Raw genomic sequence first — 18,017 nt, 5'->3', positions numbered from 1 at the left:
TCCCAGAAGATAGTTTGATTATTTCCCCAAAGACAAGCAAATTGTGTTTAATGGTTAAAATGTACATTGAATGATATGTCAACTCACGGGTGTAAGACTGAGATGCATGTTGGGTATTGCTTTGAACAAATCCAAAAACAGAACTTCAAAAAGATAAAAGAATCAATCAATAAGCCCTTAATAGTAAATTGTTCATAAAGATTGCATTACTATTCTGGGACTATATGTCCATAGATACCTTACATCAATTGATTTAGCATTCCCATTTCCAAGTAAGCATCTCTTAAGTAAAATAAAGTATCTATATTTAATCTCACAAAATAACAAGATTATGTTCCTGATATCTTTTTTCCTCACTTATACCCAATTATTTTGAACGCTTTGGCTTTCCTACTAATTACTATAAAATTAACATGATACTTTCATACTTTATTTATACTTAGTATATATGCATACACATATATACATTTACACTTAAAACTAAGTGCACATCCTATGTAATAAAAGGGTAGTATGAAAATCAACTGAACGGTGGAATGACCGGTCACTATGATGGGCACTGACCACCAGGGGGCAGATGTTCAACTCAGGAGCTGTCTCCTGGTGGTCAGTGCACTTCCACAGGAGGAGTGCCACTCAGCTACAAGCCAGGATGACAGCTGGTGAGCGCAGTGGCCTGCTTCCACAGCCCGCCTTTGCAGCAGGGCTAAGGATGTCTGACTGCACCTTAGGCTTGCTTCCCCTGGAGTCACCCAAGCAGTCATTTGGATATACCTCCAGGGCTCCCAGACTGTGAGAGGGCATAGGCCAAGCTAAGGGATCCCTCCCCCCCTCCACCTGCAAAAGTGCATGATCGTCATACACCGGGCCTCTAGTATATATACAATACTTAAAAGTATAACAAAAATTTTATTCAAGTATAAAAAGCTTTAAATCTTAAACTTGTCTTTCCAGAATTTTAGAGATATGTACTTCTAGGCATAATTACCTATTACTATCCCACAAGAGAGATATGAGTATATTTGTGATTTTATTGAAAACACACACACACACACACACACACACACACACACAAACACCAAAACATCAATTGGTTTTAAACTAACAACTTTATTTTAGTATTAATTAATAAACTCAAGACAGACACTTTAAAATCTATGTTATCCATAACAATAAAAGCATAATATGCTAATTGTCTAAGCCAGACAGCAAAACGACCTTCCAGATGACCGTCTGGATGAAGCGGGGGCTACGAGGGCCAAGACCCTTGTACAAAATTCATGTAAAGGGGCCTAATGTTAAATATTAAATAGCATTAATGACAATAAAAGTAAAGAGTCATAACAAAAGATTCTTGACATTGTTGCTCTATTATAAAGAGGGCTAATACAATGTAATCTAATAAAAGAGAAACAAGCAAATTGACCGAAACTCTGCTATGCCCAAGCCACGCCCACCAGCCAATCAGAGCGACTATATTCAAATTAACCCAATCAAGATGGTGGCCAGCAGCCACGGAGCTGGAGCAAGCAGGAGGCTTGGTTGCCCCGGCGATGGAGGAAGCCAAGCTTCCCGCCTGCCCTGGCTGGCTGTAGCCTCCACTCAAGGCAACAAAGTTTCAACTATAGAAGCTAAATAAATCCCAGATACCTGCTTCCAGCCAGCCTCCACTAGGAGCTTGGGTGGCTGGGGGCCGTGATCAGCCTACAAACATCTATCAGCCCCTCATCCAGGATGGCCAGGCACCCCAGGGGAACCCCCACCCTGAAGGGGCTGTGGCCAGCCTGCAAACAGCCATCAGCACCTCACCCAGGCTGCCGGGCATCCCAGCAGGGACCCCCACCCTGAAGGGGCTATGGCCAGCCTGAAAACAGCCATCAACCCCTCACCCAGGCTGGCCAGGCACCCAAGTGGGACCCCCACCCTGATCTGGGACACCCTTCAGGGCAAATAAGCTGGCCCCCACCCATGCACCAGGCCTCTATCCTATATAATAAAAGGGTAGTATGCAAATTGACCCTAACAGCAGAACGACTGGGAATGATTGGTCACTATGACACACACTGACCACCAAGGGGCAGATGCTCAATGCAGGAGCTGCCCCCTGGTGGTCAGTGCACTCCCACAGGGGAAGCTCTGTTCAGCCACAAGCCAGGGCTGCTGGCTGCCAGTACAGTGGTGGTGGTGGGAGCCTCTCCTGCCTCCTCAGCAGCGCTAAGGATGTCTGACTGCAGCTTAGGCTTGCTCCCCACTGACAAGTGGACATCTCCCGAGGGCTCCCGGGCTGCCAGAGGCCCAATCCCAACAGGTGGACATCCCCCGAGGGGTCCCAGACTACGAGAGGGCACAGGCCGGGCTGAGGGACCCCCCTGAGTGCAGAAATTTTTGTGCACCTGGCCTCTAGTGAAGATATAATTGAAAGAGCAAAGAAGCATTAATATGTTTTCCTATTTGAGCTTAGACAATATTCAGTATGAGAAGTTTTGCATATCTTATATTTCAGAGTATTGCTACATCTCTATCTTCTGAAATGCCTATTTCTTCTTCTAGACAACCTTCTGGACAACCTTCTAAATCATTTCTTGGTCCATCAGAGAGATTTTATATTGCCATGAGAGTTATTCTAAATTTTATATTTGAAGGCAATATTATCCTGGGTATAAGTGTTCAATAACTTTAGAGCAATAACCTATGGAATCAAGAATAAACTTCCCTTAGCATGGAGTATAATTTCCCCTAAATATAACCCTCCCTCCCTCCCTCAAACCCAAATCTTGTTCTTTGCCCTCTCATACCTCTCATTCCCATGCTTTCAGACTATTATAATTTCTCAATTATGCAATACTTGGTACCCTCACAAACGTTCTTCCAGAGAATTTACTCCTTGGAAAACCACCACTTTCTTTAATTGTCAGCTTAAAAATGTTTTCTCTGTAAGAATTTTGCTAGGATCCTCTTTCTCAAGTTTTGGACATTTTCTCCATGTGTTGTCACTGAACCTTTCATATATCTTATATGCATTTATTTTTGAACTTCTTACTCTCTTTGGTAATGAAATGTTGAAGGTTCATCTATTCAGTGTCTAATTTTCTAAACTAATTGTAGATTTAATACCAAGTTCCTTGTCATCCTTTTCTTACATTCTAGTTTTCAATAAAAATAATTTTATTTACTCCTGATACAGGAGAACGATGTAGTAATAATACTATACAGTCTGGTAAAGTAAAGACCTTAAGAATATAGTCAAAATAAAGACCTTAAAAACAAAGTCATGAGTTTTCTAAAGACTCATGAAATGGTTGATTTCAATTCGAAAGGAAATTTCCTCCCCTGTCAGGGCACATGCCTGGTTGCAGGCTCGATCTCCACTAGGGGGCGAGCAGGAGGCAGTCAGAGAATCAATGAAGTTTCTCTCTCATAAATGTTTCTTTTTAACACTCTCCTTTCCTCTTTTTAAAAAATCAATATAAGGAATGAGGGAAAAGGGGGAGTACAGGGAGGAAAAGAAAGTAAAAATGAAGGTGAAGAGGGAGGAGAAAAAGATGGAAAACTTATTATGGTCTATAAAAAAAAGATAAGAAACTTTACTAAGTTAGTTCCCAAATTACTACTAGTGCCATCTTCAATATGTGTTCTGTTACAATTATTCAAACTTCTATCAATGAATATACATTAAGTATCCATAGGATGCAGATCACAGATTTCACAAGAACTTTTAGAAAAGGATTGTTTTACAAAGGGAAATTGGTAATGTTGAGTAAATATAAAGACAATATACTCTAAGAAGAATACAGTATGATGCAGAACCTAATTTGTTTTCTCAAATAGAGAGAAAATTGAGCAGCAAAATTCAAACCCAGTCCCCCACCCATCTACCCACTGAATGTTTATTATCCATTTTCCCATTATGCAATAAGTTATTGGCATTCAAAAATAGAACACTGCTAGTTCAAGACTGGTTACTCAGAAACTTGAAGGCCCCTCACATGATGTTCTGAATGTGAAATCTTATTATTGCTTTAGTTTTTTGCTGTGAGGTTGGTGTGTGAAAGAGATTTTTTAATATAATAAATCAACAAATTTAAACACTGTTATTGTGTTTGAATTACACTGAATTCATGAGTGAATCTCATAAAGTAATGCAAATATTGCAAAATTAAAAGAAAACCAACCAATGGTTATTGATAATAAAAGTAGGGAGACTGCAAAAATATCATCGTTTTTTATAAAACAAGTAATTTTAAATGACATTAGTCTGAATTCATGATTACATCTTAAAATGTCATTTAAATTGTTCATTCATATTTTAATGTATTACATATAAGAAATTTTATTCTATAAAATTTGGGAACTTTTATAGATGCTGAGGTGTATACTTCTTGAATGCCAAGAATTTAGTAAATTTATAACAAATTAATTTAGAGATTTAGAGTGAAACATCAATAAAAATTTCTAAACATTAATTTCATATACTTTTATGTTAATATAACATATTTCTTATAAGGAGAATAAAAGCTATATTTTATGTAAAAGATCTTAGGTCTATGATGTCTTAACTTCTTGGAATACGTGTGTCCGGTTTGCTGCAAATCCATTTTCTAACCAAATGGGTACTGGAACCACTAATCCCACTTTGGTGTAGATAGGCACATTCTCCCTTTCCGATTTCTTGAAACCTGAAAAAATATACCAAAGAAGAAAAAGGATATAGAATGAATACTTATTGGAAGACTTAGAGAAAATAATTTCCTCTGATGTGTGCTTTTACTCTAACCCCAACACCATATTATTTGAATATAAAGCAAACTGAATTCATATGCTTTGCCTGGCCTAAAATGTTACCTGTATGATGAAGTGCAGGGCTTACTGTCAAACTAGTGGCCCAGTGCACGAAATTCATGCACATTAAAAGGGAATTAATCAGAGGAAATATTTTAATATTGCTATTTGCCCTTTCTCTATAGTAGAAGTGTGAGAAATGAAAGAAAATTAGTAAAATCTATATGAAAATAATATATAAATTTATTAATAAATAAACAGTAACAAAAGGATATAACAACAGAGGCATGATATAAAAACAACAAAAACATGATATAAAAACAACAGTGATGCAAACACTGACTGATAAAGTGATTAAACTTATTCTAATATCTCCCTGTACACCACATTAAAAGTGAAACACTTTCAGAGTGCTTGACTAATTTCCCTTGTGATGAAGTATTTAGAACTTAAACGTCACATGCTCTTTGAACTCAAGAGAAAGCAACCTATAACTGATCTTGTGTGAAAACTGGTTCAGGTAGGAATATTCCTACTCTGTCTAGAGTTTGTCCTGTGATTTATTAATAGTCATCGCAAATGCTGGCATCACAGGAAACTGTCGTCAAATCAATTTAAATGGGACCCCAGTGTCAGATGGGGACAAATCAATTCTTGGAATCAGAACTACCTCTCCCTCTGCAGATCCTGTTAATACTTCAGCTTCAATAATGTTAGGTCATAATCTTTTGATAATAAATCTGGTACCATTACAAAGACCCCATTTACTATTAAAATTTCCCAATAGCATGATGATTACACCCACTTTCAATTTTATTTATGACATGGCATTCTCAAAGGAGTAATACTATTCAGAAATTTGATGGCAAAATTTTTCTTTTCAGCATATTCTGTTGAATCAATGGAATCATCACTCAAATATGTGTGGAAATCTCCATCAAGTATATCTGAAATTTCTTCATTTAATTTTTGAACGTTTTGTCCATTTTTTGACAAAGAATTGCATGTTTAGATATATTTTTAATATTATCTATAGATATACTATTTCCAAAGGTAGCTTCAGTAATAGATCTATTACAAATCATTTCCCAGGGAATTTCAATAATATCCATTCCTAAATGAAAACTGCTATCAAGTTTGCCATCTCAAAGTTTTACTAACCATTCACTATAAGCAGAATCCTCTGATCTCATATTTGTTGTAAGAGGCAACTTTCTGAAATATCCCCAAACATTACAGTACTTTAAACTCATTTGTACTATGGCCGATCACATAGCATGCAGTACAATACTGAGACATTGTTGAAAATCCCCTCCAAGAAGAACTTTCCCACCAAATACAACATTCAAATTCATAATTTCTCTTAATAATCTGTCTATGATGTTTATATGACTAAATGCCATGATGCATTCATCAATAATGAGAAGTTGGGCCTTTTGAATAGTTTTAGCAACTTCACTGTTTATATCGAGTCTAGAAATTGAAGTTTCATTTAATGGAATGGGTAATTTATATTGGGAATGAAAGGTGCTTCCACCAAGAAGTAAATTTGCAGCAATTCCTGTAGATGCTGTGGGTAAAACAGTACCACCATGACCTCTAATATAATGTATTGAAACTTTATAAAGATGTGTCTCCACGTTCCAAGGGCCGTTTCCTGCCTCAAACCTCGCCTTCCCGGGAAACAGCTCTGAGAGGGAGCAGTCCTTGGCAATGTGACCCAGGACTCATTCCAAGCTCTGAAAGCTGTTTCCTGCCTCAAACCTTGCCCTTGTGGGAAACAGCTTGAGAAGGGCACAGCCCTTGGCCAGGTGACCCAGGACTCAGTGCATCCACGGTCCAAGGGCAGGTTCCTGCTTCAAACCTCACCCTCACGGGAAACAGCTCAGGGAGGGCACAGTCATTTCTAAGGTGACCCCTGCAGGACTGACTTCCTTCCGGTTGGTCTAGCTTCAGACATGATGCGTTACACCCAGGGTTTTTATATAAATAAATACATTTTAAATATGTGTTGCAAGATATTCTTTTTATTCAATATTGTTGAACATCAATTTTAAAAATCTAAAATGGAAATAAATATACTCTCTTCCCAGCGTTATTGTGAGGGTAAAATGATATGATTATGAAGCATTGTGTTTACAATATTATAGATGTTAAGTAACTTGTATAATACTTTATATTACCACATTTTCTCTAGGTTCATTTTGTAACCCATATTTCTCCATGGTGGGAAAGGCTCAGAATCCCAGTGTTAGGTGTGTAAATTATATACTCAGGACATACCAATCACTGGAGGTGCTTCCATCTACCCACTTCCAGGTCTGTCCTGGTTTTCGGCTCAGTCCAATCCAATAGTGAGAATATTCAGAATATCGCTTCAGGAAATCCTTTGATAAAGAATATTTACAGAGTAAACAGAAAATGCCTTTTTCTGTTGGATTTTCTTTCACCTAATTCATTATACTCTTTATCAAAATACAGACTTCCAGATTTGGAAATAATCTTAGAGGTGACACTGTCCCTATTTGATTCATGGGTTAGTTTTGGGTTGTGTTACTTCTGTAACAACTTCTATAATAAATTGTTTTGGGTAGATTTCTCTCTTTTCTAAAATAATTTTATATAAGAGAAAAATTATCTGTTTTGTGAAGGCTTGGTCAAATATGGCAGTAAATCGTCCTAGCATTGGTGCCTTTTATGATGGGAGAATTTTGGTTAGTCATAAAATATGTTGAATATTTATTGGTTTGTTCAGGTTTTATATAGGTTCATAATTTACTTTAATACATTATATTTTCTGACAGTATTAGCACTAACCAAACTTTTTTTTGTTTTATTTGGGTTTGGGTTTGGTCAATAGTTGCTTTTCATATCTTTTCCTCTCACTTTATCTCCTTCGTGTCTGTGTGTATGAGCATGCACACACGTGTCTACATGCTTAGCTATGTCTGTGTAAGTAGCACCAACTGGACTCTGTTATTTTATTAAAATCAATCTGGTATATTTGTCTTTTAAGAGATAAATTAAAAACTTTTACATTTTATCACAATTGCTGTTATATTTGAATTTATCAATTCTGTGTTTTCTGACCATTTTTCTTCTCCTTTTTTTAACCTTTTCTGAATTCTTTTGGATTGATGATTTTTCTTTCATTAAAAAATGAGATATTTATTTCTAATTTTTATGCAATGACACTAGGAGGAAAATTCTATTTGGATTTATACTATTTCTATGTCTTTATTTGAATACTTTAGTTTACTTGAACTATTTTTTTACTCTTTCATGCTTACCATTTAATTTTTCATACATATCATACATATCCCAATTTTAGATTGTCTAAACAATGCTGTCTAATAATAGACAAACATGGTAATTAACTGTACCTCCGACAAGCTTCCGATGGGCTAATCAGGGCAATATGCAAATTAACTGCCAACCAAGATGGTGGCCGGCAGCCAGGCAGCTGAAGCGAACAGGAGGCTTGCTTGCTCCAGTGTTGGAGGAAGCCAAGGTTCCCCGCCTGCCGCAGACCGGCTCTGAGCTGCGCTCTAAGAAACAATGTTGCAATTATAGAGGCTAAACAAAAACCCAGATATCTGCTTTCAGCAGCGGAGGCCTCAGAGCTGGAGCTGCAACAGTGTTTCAATTACAGAAGGTAAATAAATCCCAGACACCTTTCAGCAGCAGAGGCCTTAGAGCTGGAGCCGGCTCTCAGCTCCAGTGACAGCCATAGATGGTAAATAAATCCCAGAATAAAAAAGATAAAAAGGAGAGGTTGGGAGCTTCAGTCACCTGCCAGCCTGAAAATGGCCCTCAGCCCCTCACCTAGGTTGGCCAGGCACCCCAGTGGGGACCCCCACCCTGAAAGGGGTGTGGCCAGCTGCAAACAGCCATCAGCCTCTCACCCAGGCTGGCCAGGCACCCAAGCGGGACCCCCCACCCTGATCCGGGACACTCTTCAGGGCAAACCAGCTGGCCCCCACCCATGCACCAGGCCTCTATCCTATATAGTAAAAGGGTAATATGCAAATTGACCCTAACAGCAGAAGGACTGGGAATGACTGGTCACTATGACACACACTGACCACCAGGGGGCAGACGCTCATGCAGGAGCTGCCCTCTGCTGGTCAGTGAGCTCCCATATGGGGGAGCTCTGCTCAGCCACAAGCCAGGCTGATGGCTGCCAGTACAGCGTTGGTGGTGGGAGCCTCTCCTGCCTCCTCAGCAGCGCTAAGGATGTCCGACTGAAGCTTAGGTCTGCTCCCCGCCGGCAAGTGGACATAACCCGAAGGCGGCCGGGCTGCCAGAGGGATGTTTGATTGCCAGCTTAGGCCCAATCCCCTGGGAAGCAGGCCTAAGCCAGCAAGTGGTCATCTCCTGAGGGGTCCCAGACTGCGAGAGGGCACAGGCCGTGCTGAGGGATCGCCCTCCAAGTGCACAAATTTTTGTGCACCTGGCCTCTAGTCTATATATATAAAAGCCTAAGTGACCGTTATGGCAGAATGACTGGAATGACCAAAACAACTGGTCTCTATGATGTGCACTGAGCATGCAGGCAGGTGAGCAGTTAGGGGCAAGCAGGCAGGCGAGGGATTGGGGGCGAGTGGTCTTGGATTGAGAGACTGCCGGTTTAGGCCCTGAGGGGTCCTGGATTGCGAGAGGGCGCAGGCCAGGCTGAGGGAACCTTCCCTCTGTGCACAAATTTTGTGCACTGGGCCTCTAGTTATTTAAATCATTGTTTAGACATTATTTGTTTCTTTAAAGTTTTAACATTTATTAGCATAAAATTATTTGTAATATTATATGCTTTTAAATCTCAGTTGTTTGTATTAGCATGGGTATATCTTGTCTCCTTTTCTGTGATCAGTCCTGTCTATTCAGAGAAATAGTTTTGCCTTTGTGTATCCTCACTGATTATTTTCTTGTGCTCTTTTTCTGTATTTTCTCTTATGCTTTTTAGTTAAACTATTTATTTCCTTTGTTCTACTTTTATACCGGCCTGATACTTTCCCATAGTTCTGCTTTATTTTCATAATTTTCTATTTTAATGAATGAAATGTATAATTTCATTTATATTTTTCAGCTGCCCTCATATATTCATTTTAAAATCTTCACCAGAGTGTTCTTCAAAATTGATTTCATATTGGGTCAACCCCTCATATGTCTATTCTTCATAGAGTAGGTGTTCAACAAATGTTAAATATATCCCCATGCTCTGTAAGATCTTAACTTTTCTGTCTCTTACCACCTGACATTCTACATCTCTATTATTTCTGGTTTAGGGGAAGTTTGTATTGCATGATTTTACGTTTCTTCATTTACCCATTCTGTGCCCTAATGTTCCCAGATATTAATTGTATTACTCATTTTATAATTCTTTCCAGTATTTTTGACAAATGGTTTGTTATGACTCTTTACTTACTATTTTTAAATATAGTTCCACAAAAGGCAACTTTCATTTGGTATAAAATAGATAGGTGAACAAAAACAAACAGGTGAACAAAAACAAGTAGGTGAACAAAATAGGTAGGTGAGCCTGCTGTGAGATGCTTCTTATGGCCTGAGGTGATGTGGAAAATAGGGCTTCCCCTATGCTGGGTAATAAGGTCTGTTCTGGAACATTTCCACTTCCAGTAGCACTCTTCAGACCAGCTCTAATCTTGGAAAGATAATTATAGTTCAAAAGTATTGCCTTACCAGTTCTTTTGTGTTGAACACAGCAAGAGTTGCTGCATGAGAGACACAGAAGTTTTGGCTTGCTGCCCAGGTGGTTGTATTTTCAGAAAAATAGAAGCACTTTCCTCGGTAACCAATCCAGCCATCCAGGCATGATTTGTGTTCAGTGGAAGATTCGTGTTTTTCTACAAAAAAAAAAAAAATGATTTTAAAACATATTAAGTAGTTAGGGGGTAAAAAGTCCTGAATGTAAAACAATTATCCATGTGAATGAAATCCACCAGAATTGCTTTGATTCTTCAATCTGAAACACTTCATTATTCATGCTTTACATTGTTCCCTAAGAGAGAACAACTCCTAATTTTATGTATTTATTTTATTGCTAGGTTGAAAGAAATTCTTGGTGAATGCTATTCAGGTAGTACTTATGGCTCATATTTAAGGCTTGGTGCTCTTCTCAAGTGACATACTATTTCTAGGCAATCAAACTCATTCCCATACATTATATGTACTTATATATTTACACACACATACATAAATATGTGTGTATATATATATGCACACAGCATATGTACATATATACATCTAGGTACATATATAATTATGCATATACATATATTTATATATCTTAATGCCTTCTTCATAGGATGAGGTTGATTAATAATCTACATTCTATATAAACATATTTAGACATGCATATGTGCACATGTATGTATACATGTATATAGAATGTGTTTCAATGTATTAGTTTATAAATGTATACATTAAATGCATATGTGTAATACAAACATTCATGTATAAATTATATACACATTTATATATGTACACCTATATTATAATATACTTATGCATATATTTTCAAACATCTTAAAATATTCTGAGTTATTTATAGGAGATATCCATAGTTCACTATCATAAAGGAGAGATCTATCTTGCTGCTTTTATAGTTTAAAAGTAACTTACATTTTGTGTAAAAATGTGCTTATTAGGAAAGCAACAATTTTTCTCTTGCCCAATTCTTTATACCCATATGCTTGGTTGTGAATTATGAATAGGACTTAGAAATCTGGCCCATTATTTTAAACTTCATAACCAGAGAGAAAGATTACGTTTTGTATCTTGAACTCAGTTTTCATCCTTATAGACATAGAGCTCAACTAGAAACAGCTTAGGAAAAAAATTACTCACATTTATATATTTGGGCAAAGTAGTACACAACTAGATAATCTTCCACAAACTTCTTACTATCAGTCTACAGTGAGATAAGGACCCTGTGACACATTATTAACTAAATCACTAAACATACTGCTTAGTCTTTTGATATTTTTTCAAAATGATACTTTCTTAATGAAGGAAGCTGTGTGGTGATTTACATTTTACCACAAGCTCCTTACATTATAAAGACTAAATAATACTGGTTTCAAAGGAAATTTCATATACATTAAGTTAATTTTATCCTCACAATATTTAATATAGCTATTATTCTCATGTTATAGAAGAAAAAACATATGCTTATTCTGTATACATAAAGATGTCTGAAATGACCTTTAATTCTGAACGTAAGTATGAAAGGTACACATATGATGAAATTTTTATAGGAGAGTTAACATGAACATGTTTTGGACATGGAAAACTCACCTGTTAAAATTGTGGTCAATGTAATTATTAGAATAATCAGAAAGAAGGTGATGATGGTGATGATTTTAGAGGTACTAAGTTTCATATTATTCCTTTTTAGGTGTTCTTGTGACTTTACAGTAAGGTTGGAAGAGGTATCATAACCTATAGAAAAATAATCAGTTCTTCATTATTAATAAGTGAGTGTAGAATGTTTTGGAATTAGATCAATATACATAAACGAATCAAATATAATAAATTAAAATATAACATACCATTTACAGTGGCATAAAATATTAAGTACTCATAGATAAATCTGACAAAAGACACATAAACTGTACACTGAAGATTATAAAACATTGCTGAAAAAATTGCAAGCATAAATAAATTGAGGGAGATACTATTTCCATAAGTTCAAAGACACAGTATTGTTAAGATGCCAATTCTACTCAAATTAATCTATAGATTCATCACAACCCCAAACAAAATTCTGAACATTCTATTTTCTTTTGTAAAAATTTATAAAGTTTATATAAAAATGGAAAAAACTAGAATGGCTAGAACTGAAAAATAAGTTGAAGGATAAACATAACCTGATTTAAAGACTTATTATAAAGCTACAGGTGTCAATACAGCATGGCATTGTTGTAAAAATAGACAAATGGTCTAGGATAGACCCAGATTTTTGTCGGACACAAAAAAGGATAGTCATTTTGATAAATGTTTCCTGAATAATTGGATATCCATATACAAAATAAATATATCACATTCCATATACAAAAATTAATTCCAAATGGGCCATAGGAATGTAATACCTAAAACTATAAAATTGTAAAACAAAGATTTCCTGAATCAAATCCAAAAAGCATAATCTATAAAAAGTAACAAGTTGGACTTCCTAAAAACTAAGAATATCTGCTTTTCAGAAGATAGTGTTAACAAAAAATAAAAAGATGAAACAGATTTGGAGAAAATATTTGTGAAGCAAATGTCTGATACAGGACTTGTGTCAAGAATATATAGAGAACTCTTAATACTTAATAAGGAAACAAACAATATATTGTAAAAAAAAATCTGAGCAAGAGTTCAACGGACACTTCACGAACTAAGACATACAGATGGCAAATTGAACATAAAAAGATGTTCATCATCACTAGTCATTAAAAAAGGCAAACTAAGCCAAATGTTGAAATCACTACAAATCTTTTAAAATGACTAAAATTAAAGTGGCTGACCACACTGAGTATTGGGGAAAATATGAAAGAACTGGAAATCCCATCCAGTGTTGGTAGAAATGTAAAATGGTATGAACATTTTGGGAAGCAGTATAGAAGTGTCTTTAAAAAAACAAATATGCACCTATTCTATGATTCATCCATTCTACTCATAGGTGTTTCCCCCCAAAATGGAGGCCTATGTCCATACAAAGACTGGTACACAAATTTCTATAACAGCTTATTTGTAATAACCCCAAACTGGAAACAATCCAAATGTTCTTTAATGGGTGAATGCATAAATAGGTTAAGGTACAGCTATATGAGTGAAAACCAGTCGGAAAAATAACGGGAGGCATGAACTATTGAGATCTACAAAGCATGGATCAATATTAAAATAACTATGCTGGATAGTAAAAGCAGAACCAAAATGAGTACACACTGTATGACTCCATCTACGTAAAACTTCAGAAAATGGAAGTCTGTTACAGGGACACAAAATTGATTTGTGGCTGTCACGGAGGGCATGCTGAAAGTGTCAGTAAAAAAGATTACAATGGTGTATGGAGAAACTTCTGGTGTTGATGGATATGTCCATTATCTTGACCGTATTTGTGGATTCATGGATGTGTCATATATGTCAACATTTATAAATTGTCCACTTTCAATATGTGCATTTTATGTATGTCACTTTATCTAAATAAAGCTGTTAAATAGTACAACGATCAGTTATCTTTTATTCACACAGTGTGTACTGTTTACATGGGGTAACTGAAAATAATTTGATCGAGATAGAAGAGATGAAGAGCATAGAGACAGTAATTTCTCAGGTGGATAAGGATTCAGAGTGGAAGGCAGGGACTGGCAAAATATAAATGTGCTTACATCACAAACCACATTGAGAGTCTGTCACAGACGTGCTTCTTACCTGAAGACTGGGACTCTCCTATACTTGTCAGGTTTAGGTCATCATCCATGTAGCCTTCTGAGTAAAAAAAAAAAAATACAGACTGTCACGGTAAACACACTGGATTCAAGATCCCTGCTCACTCCCTGGGTTTAGCTTCGATAATATAAAGGAAGACAATTAAAAATAGAATACAATCTGTTTGAGGCAGCTCTGCCCCTGTATCTATTACTGTTCAAAAACCGAAGGACTGGTATGCATGCATATATGCATAACCAATAAACATGGGACGCTGGGGGGTGGGGGAGGCCAGGGGATAGTCAAGGGCTGGGAAAAAAAAAAGACACATATGTAATACCCTTTGTAATACTTTAAGCAATTAAAAAAATAAATAAAAATAAAAAAATAAAGAAAAAAATAGAATACAATGTTAAGACAATCTAAAACGAAAATGCAACATTAATATAAAATATTATATTAATATTTTAATATTAAAATATTAATAAAATATTATTTTTTATTAATATAAAATATTGGAGGTAATAGAAAAATTAAGAAGAGAGGGAGTAATAGAAAAATAGTAAGCGAGGTAATAGAAAAATTAAAAATTAAGGGAGTCTCAGAACTTGAGGGCACACCACCACCACCACCACCACCACAAGAAAAAAAAATATGTCAGAGGTTCCTCAGAAATCACATAATTTCTTCTCTCTTGGCATGTTGCCATTCAAAGTTCACTCTACCTCATTGCAGTTTGAGAAGTCACTGGAGGTAGTTTGGACTCTGAAATGATTCTTCTGACCGTTGGATTCAGTGCAAAGAAAGTGAGAGTCAGTGGTTTATGAAGCCACCAGTTTGATTTTTCACAGCAGCATCCTGACCTACCAAAATGTTTAGTTAATTTTGACCACTAGGGATTCCCAGCCACGGAATCAATTCTAAAAAAACTGAGCATGGAATGGAAAGTTAGACTTCAGTGAAAGAAATAGGAATTTGTTTTAATGATAATAATAGGAAAAATAATACCTAATATTTAATGTGTTTTTACTCTATGGTAGGCCTATTCCTGAGCTCTTACATTTTATGATTTAATTTAAACTCAATAACATTAACAAACAGGAGCTTAAATGTTTCATTAATTTACAGATGAGGCAATTTCCTTAAAGTAACAGAGATGTTAAAAACTTTCTTAAAGGAACGCAGCCAATATGTGGCAGAGCTTAGATACTAACAGGCTCTGTTCATTCAACCACTATTATACTCTACAGCTTGTCTCTATTCAGGACTTTGCCACGAGTGTTCTTATATGCTGAACGTCTACTTCCAGATGTAGAAAGCAGACCTCAAGTTAAACAACAACAAAAAATGTTCTATTTGCATTATGCTAAGATGATTGTAATCATTTAATATCATTTGACAGAGGTGAGGATGAAATACAAGGATGGCAGCCTATATTTCAAAGTCATCTCCTTGAGAGACAAACAGAGAGTAATGGGTTGGTATTTTTCAAAAAGCTGGCCTATAAGATATGGAGTTCTCTCTAATTTTGTATTTTGAAGTTTTTAATGTATGAATATTATTTCACATCTCCAAAATAATTATTTTAGGAGGCAAGCAGGTGTGTGTGTGTGTGTGTGTGTGTGTGTGTGTGTGTGTGTGTGTATGTGTGTGTGTGTGTGTGTGTGATGAGAGAAAGAGAGAGAGAGAGGGAGAGAGAGAGAGAGAGAAGAGAGATTGGGGAAACCTGTGGATAGATTCTTTCCATCAAGTCTTTATCTCTAGTACAAATTAATCCAAAAGTCTAAATGCCATTTTAAAACCATAAACTTTGTTACCAGGCAGCCATGGCCACATTAACGCTAATTACAAACCATACCCCAAACCCTGGCTCACTCACTTGTCTGTGCTGCATTGGCTGAGAGCTGTTTGCTAGAAGCTGGGAACCACACAGCTGTCTCAGGCTGCCGGTCTGGCTGTACTTGTTATTCTGAGATCCAGGCTGAAGAGGCAGCTTTTCCAGCTCTTCTCAATGAGATAGCAGACGTCTAAGACAGTAAACCCAACCGCTCAGTTATATAAGCGTCTGAGCTGAAATTTATTCATGTCCCTGCTGACTCAGTCAGGGGGTACACTTCACTTCCAGTAAGAGGAACTTCACTCTCTTGCAACGGACTTCCATAATTATAGTACTTTTCTTATTTCTCTTGTGTGTTATCACTTTTATTTTTTTCTTGACTTCTAGTTCTTTTCTATGCCCACTTCATGCTAGTCCTGCCATGTCTTTCAAAAGGAAATGCTAGAGTAGAACAACCTACCTTTGGAGAAATAAAATTATATAACAACTAGAGGCTCAGTGCACAAAATTTGTGCACTGGGGGGAGGGACTCAGCCCATCCTGCCCCCTCTCACACTCTGGGAGCCCTCAGGAGATGTCCTACTGACTGCTTAGGCCTGCTCCTGCTGGGGCCAGGTGGAGACTTGGGCACGCCCCTACCTTTGCTCAGGGGCTGCTGGGGCCCAGTGGCAGCGGCAGCTTGGGCAGAACCCCCTGCCTCCACTCTGGGGCTGCTGGGGTCGGGCCTCCCCCCTGTGTGTAGTTCTCTCAGGCTCCAGGTCACACCTGCATGTTGTTCTCTTAGGCTTGGGGCAGGGCCCTGCCCCTCCTCCTGAACTGGTCGTGACCATTACAGCGTCCTGGCCTAATTTGCATATTACTTCTTTTTATAGATATATATCTAATAAAAGAGAAACATGCAAATTGACCACACCTTCACTACGCCCCAAGCCATGCCTACCAGCCAATCAGAATGACTATATGCAAATTAACCCAGCCAAGATGGCGGCCAGCAGCCACAGAGCTGGAGCAAGCAGGAGGCTTGGTTGCCCCGGCGATGGAGGGAGCCAAGCTTCTCGCCTGCCAGGGCCAGCTGTGGCCTCCACTCAAGGCAACAAAGTTTCAATTATAGAAGCTAAATAAATCCCAGATACCTGCTTCCAGCCAGCCTCCACTGGGAGCTTGGGTGGCTGAAGGCCATGGCCAGCCTGCAAACAGCCATCAGCCCCTCACCCAGACTGGCCAGGCACTCCAGCGGGGACCCCACCCTGAAGATGGTGTGGCCAGCCTGAAAATGACCCTCATCCCCTCACCCAGGCTGGTCAGGCACCTCAGAGGGACCCCCACCCTGATCTGGGACACCCTTCAGGGCACACAAGCCAGCCCCCACCCATGCACCAGGCCTCTATCCTATATAATAAAATGGTAATATGCAAATTGTCCCTAACACCAGAAGGACTGGGAATGACTGGTCACTATGACACACACTGACCACCAGGGGGCAGTCGCTCAATGCAGGAGCTGCCCCCTGGTGATCAGTGCACTCCCACAAGGGGAGCTCTGCTCAGCCACAAGCCAGGCTGATGGCTGCCAGTTCAGTGGTGGTGGAGGGAGCCTCTTCTGCCTCCTCAGCAGCGCTAAGGATGTTCAACTGCAGCTTAGGCCTGCTCCCAACTGGCAAGTGGACATCCCCTGAAGGCGGCCGGGCTGCCAGAGGGATGTCTGACTGCCAGCTTAGGCCCGATCCCCCAGGGATCAGGCCTAAGCCAGCAGGTGGTCATTTCCCAAGGTGTCCCAGACTGTGAGAGGGCACAGGCCAGGCTGAGGGACCTCCCGAGTGCACAAATTTTTGTTCACTGGGCCTCTAGTATATATAAAGTTGCTACATATAAGTAAGCAGAGCCATGATATTAGAGGTGGAAGGCCCTGTTTCAACCATTGTATTTTATAAATGAGGAAAATAAATTGAGCATAAATGAGTTAATTATTT

At 38.1% G+C, this 18,017-nt stretch overlaps 1 protein-coding gene across 2 annotated transcripts; it reads right to left on the bottom strand.

Annotated features, from left to right (window-relative positions):
- Positions 1-3,458: 3,458 nt before the first annotated feature.
- On the bottom strand, positions 3,459-16,246 carry LOC118652060 (C-type lectin domain family 2 member A-like). Of its 2 annotated transcripts, none has more exons than XM_036301907.1 (6): positions 16,091-16,246; positions 14,215-14,271; positions 12,094-12,237; positions 10,477-10,640; positions 7,063-7,166; positions 3,459-4,676 (listed from the first exon to the last, which is right to left on the bottom strand). In XM_036301907.1, the coding sequence occupies exons 2-6, from the start codon at positions 14,261-14,263 to the stop codon at positions 4,553-4,555; spliced, it is 585 nt and encodes a 194-aa protein (XP_036157800.1). In that variant the 5' UTR covers positions 14,264-14,271; positions 16,091-16,246; the 3' UTR covers positions 3,459-4,552. The 2 variants fall into 2 exon arrangements, with proteins under 2 accessions (XP_036157800.1, XP_036157801.1); XM_036301908.1 differs by lacking the exon at positions 16,091-16,246 and adding an exon at positions 14,937-15,048.
- Positions 16,247-18,017: the final 1,771 nt, after the last annotated feature.

Source organism: Myotis myotis, unplaced genomic scaffold (genome assembly GCF_014108235.1).
Source record: "Myotis myotis isolate mMyoMyo1 unplaced genomic scaffold, mMyoMyo1.p scaffold_m19_p_3, whole genome shotgun sequence".
NCBI lineage: Eukaryota > Metazoa > Chordata > Mammalia > Chiroptera > Vespertilionidae > Myotis > Myotis myotis.
This window is presented reverse-complemented; position numbering and strand designations above follow the sequence as displayed.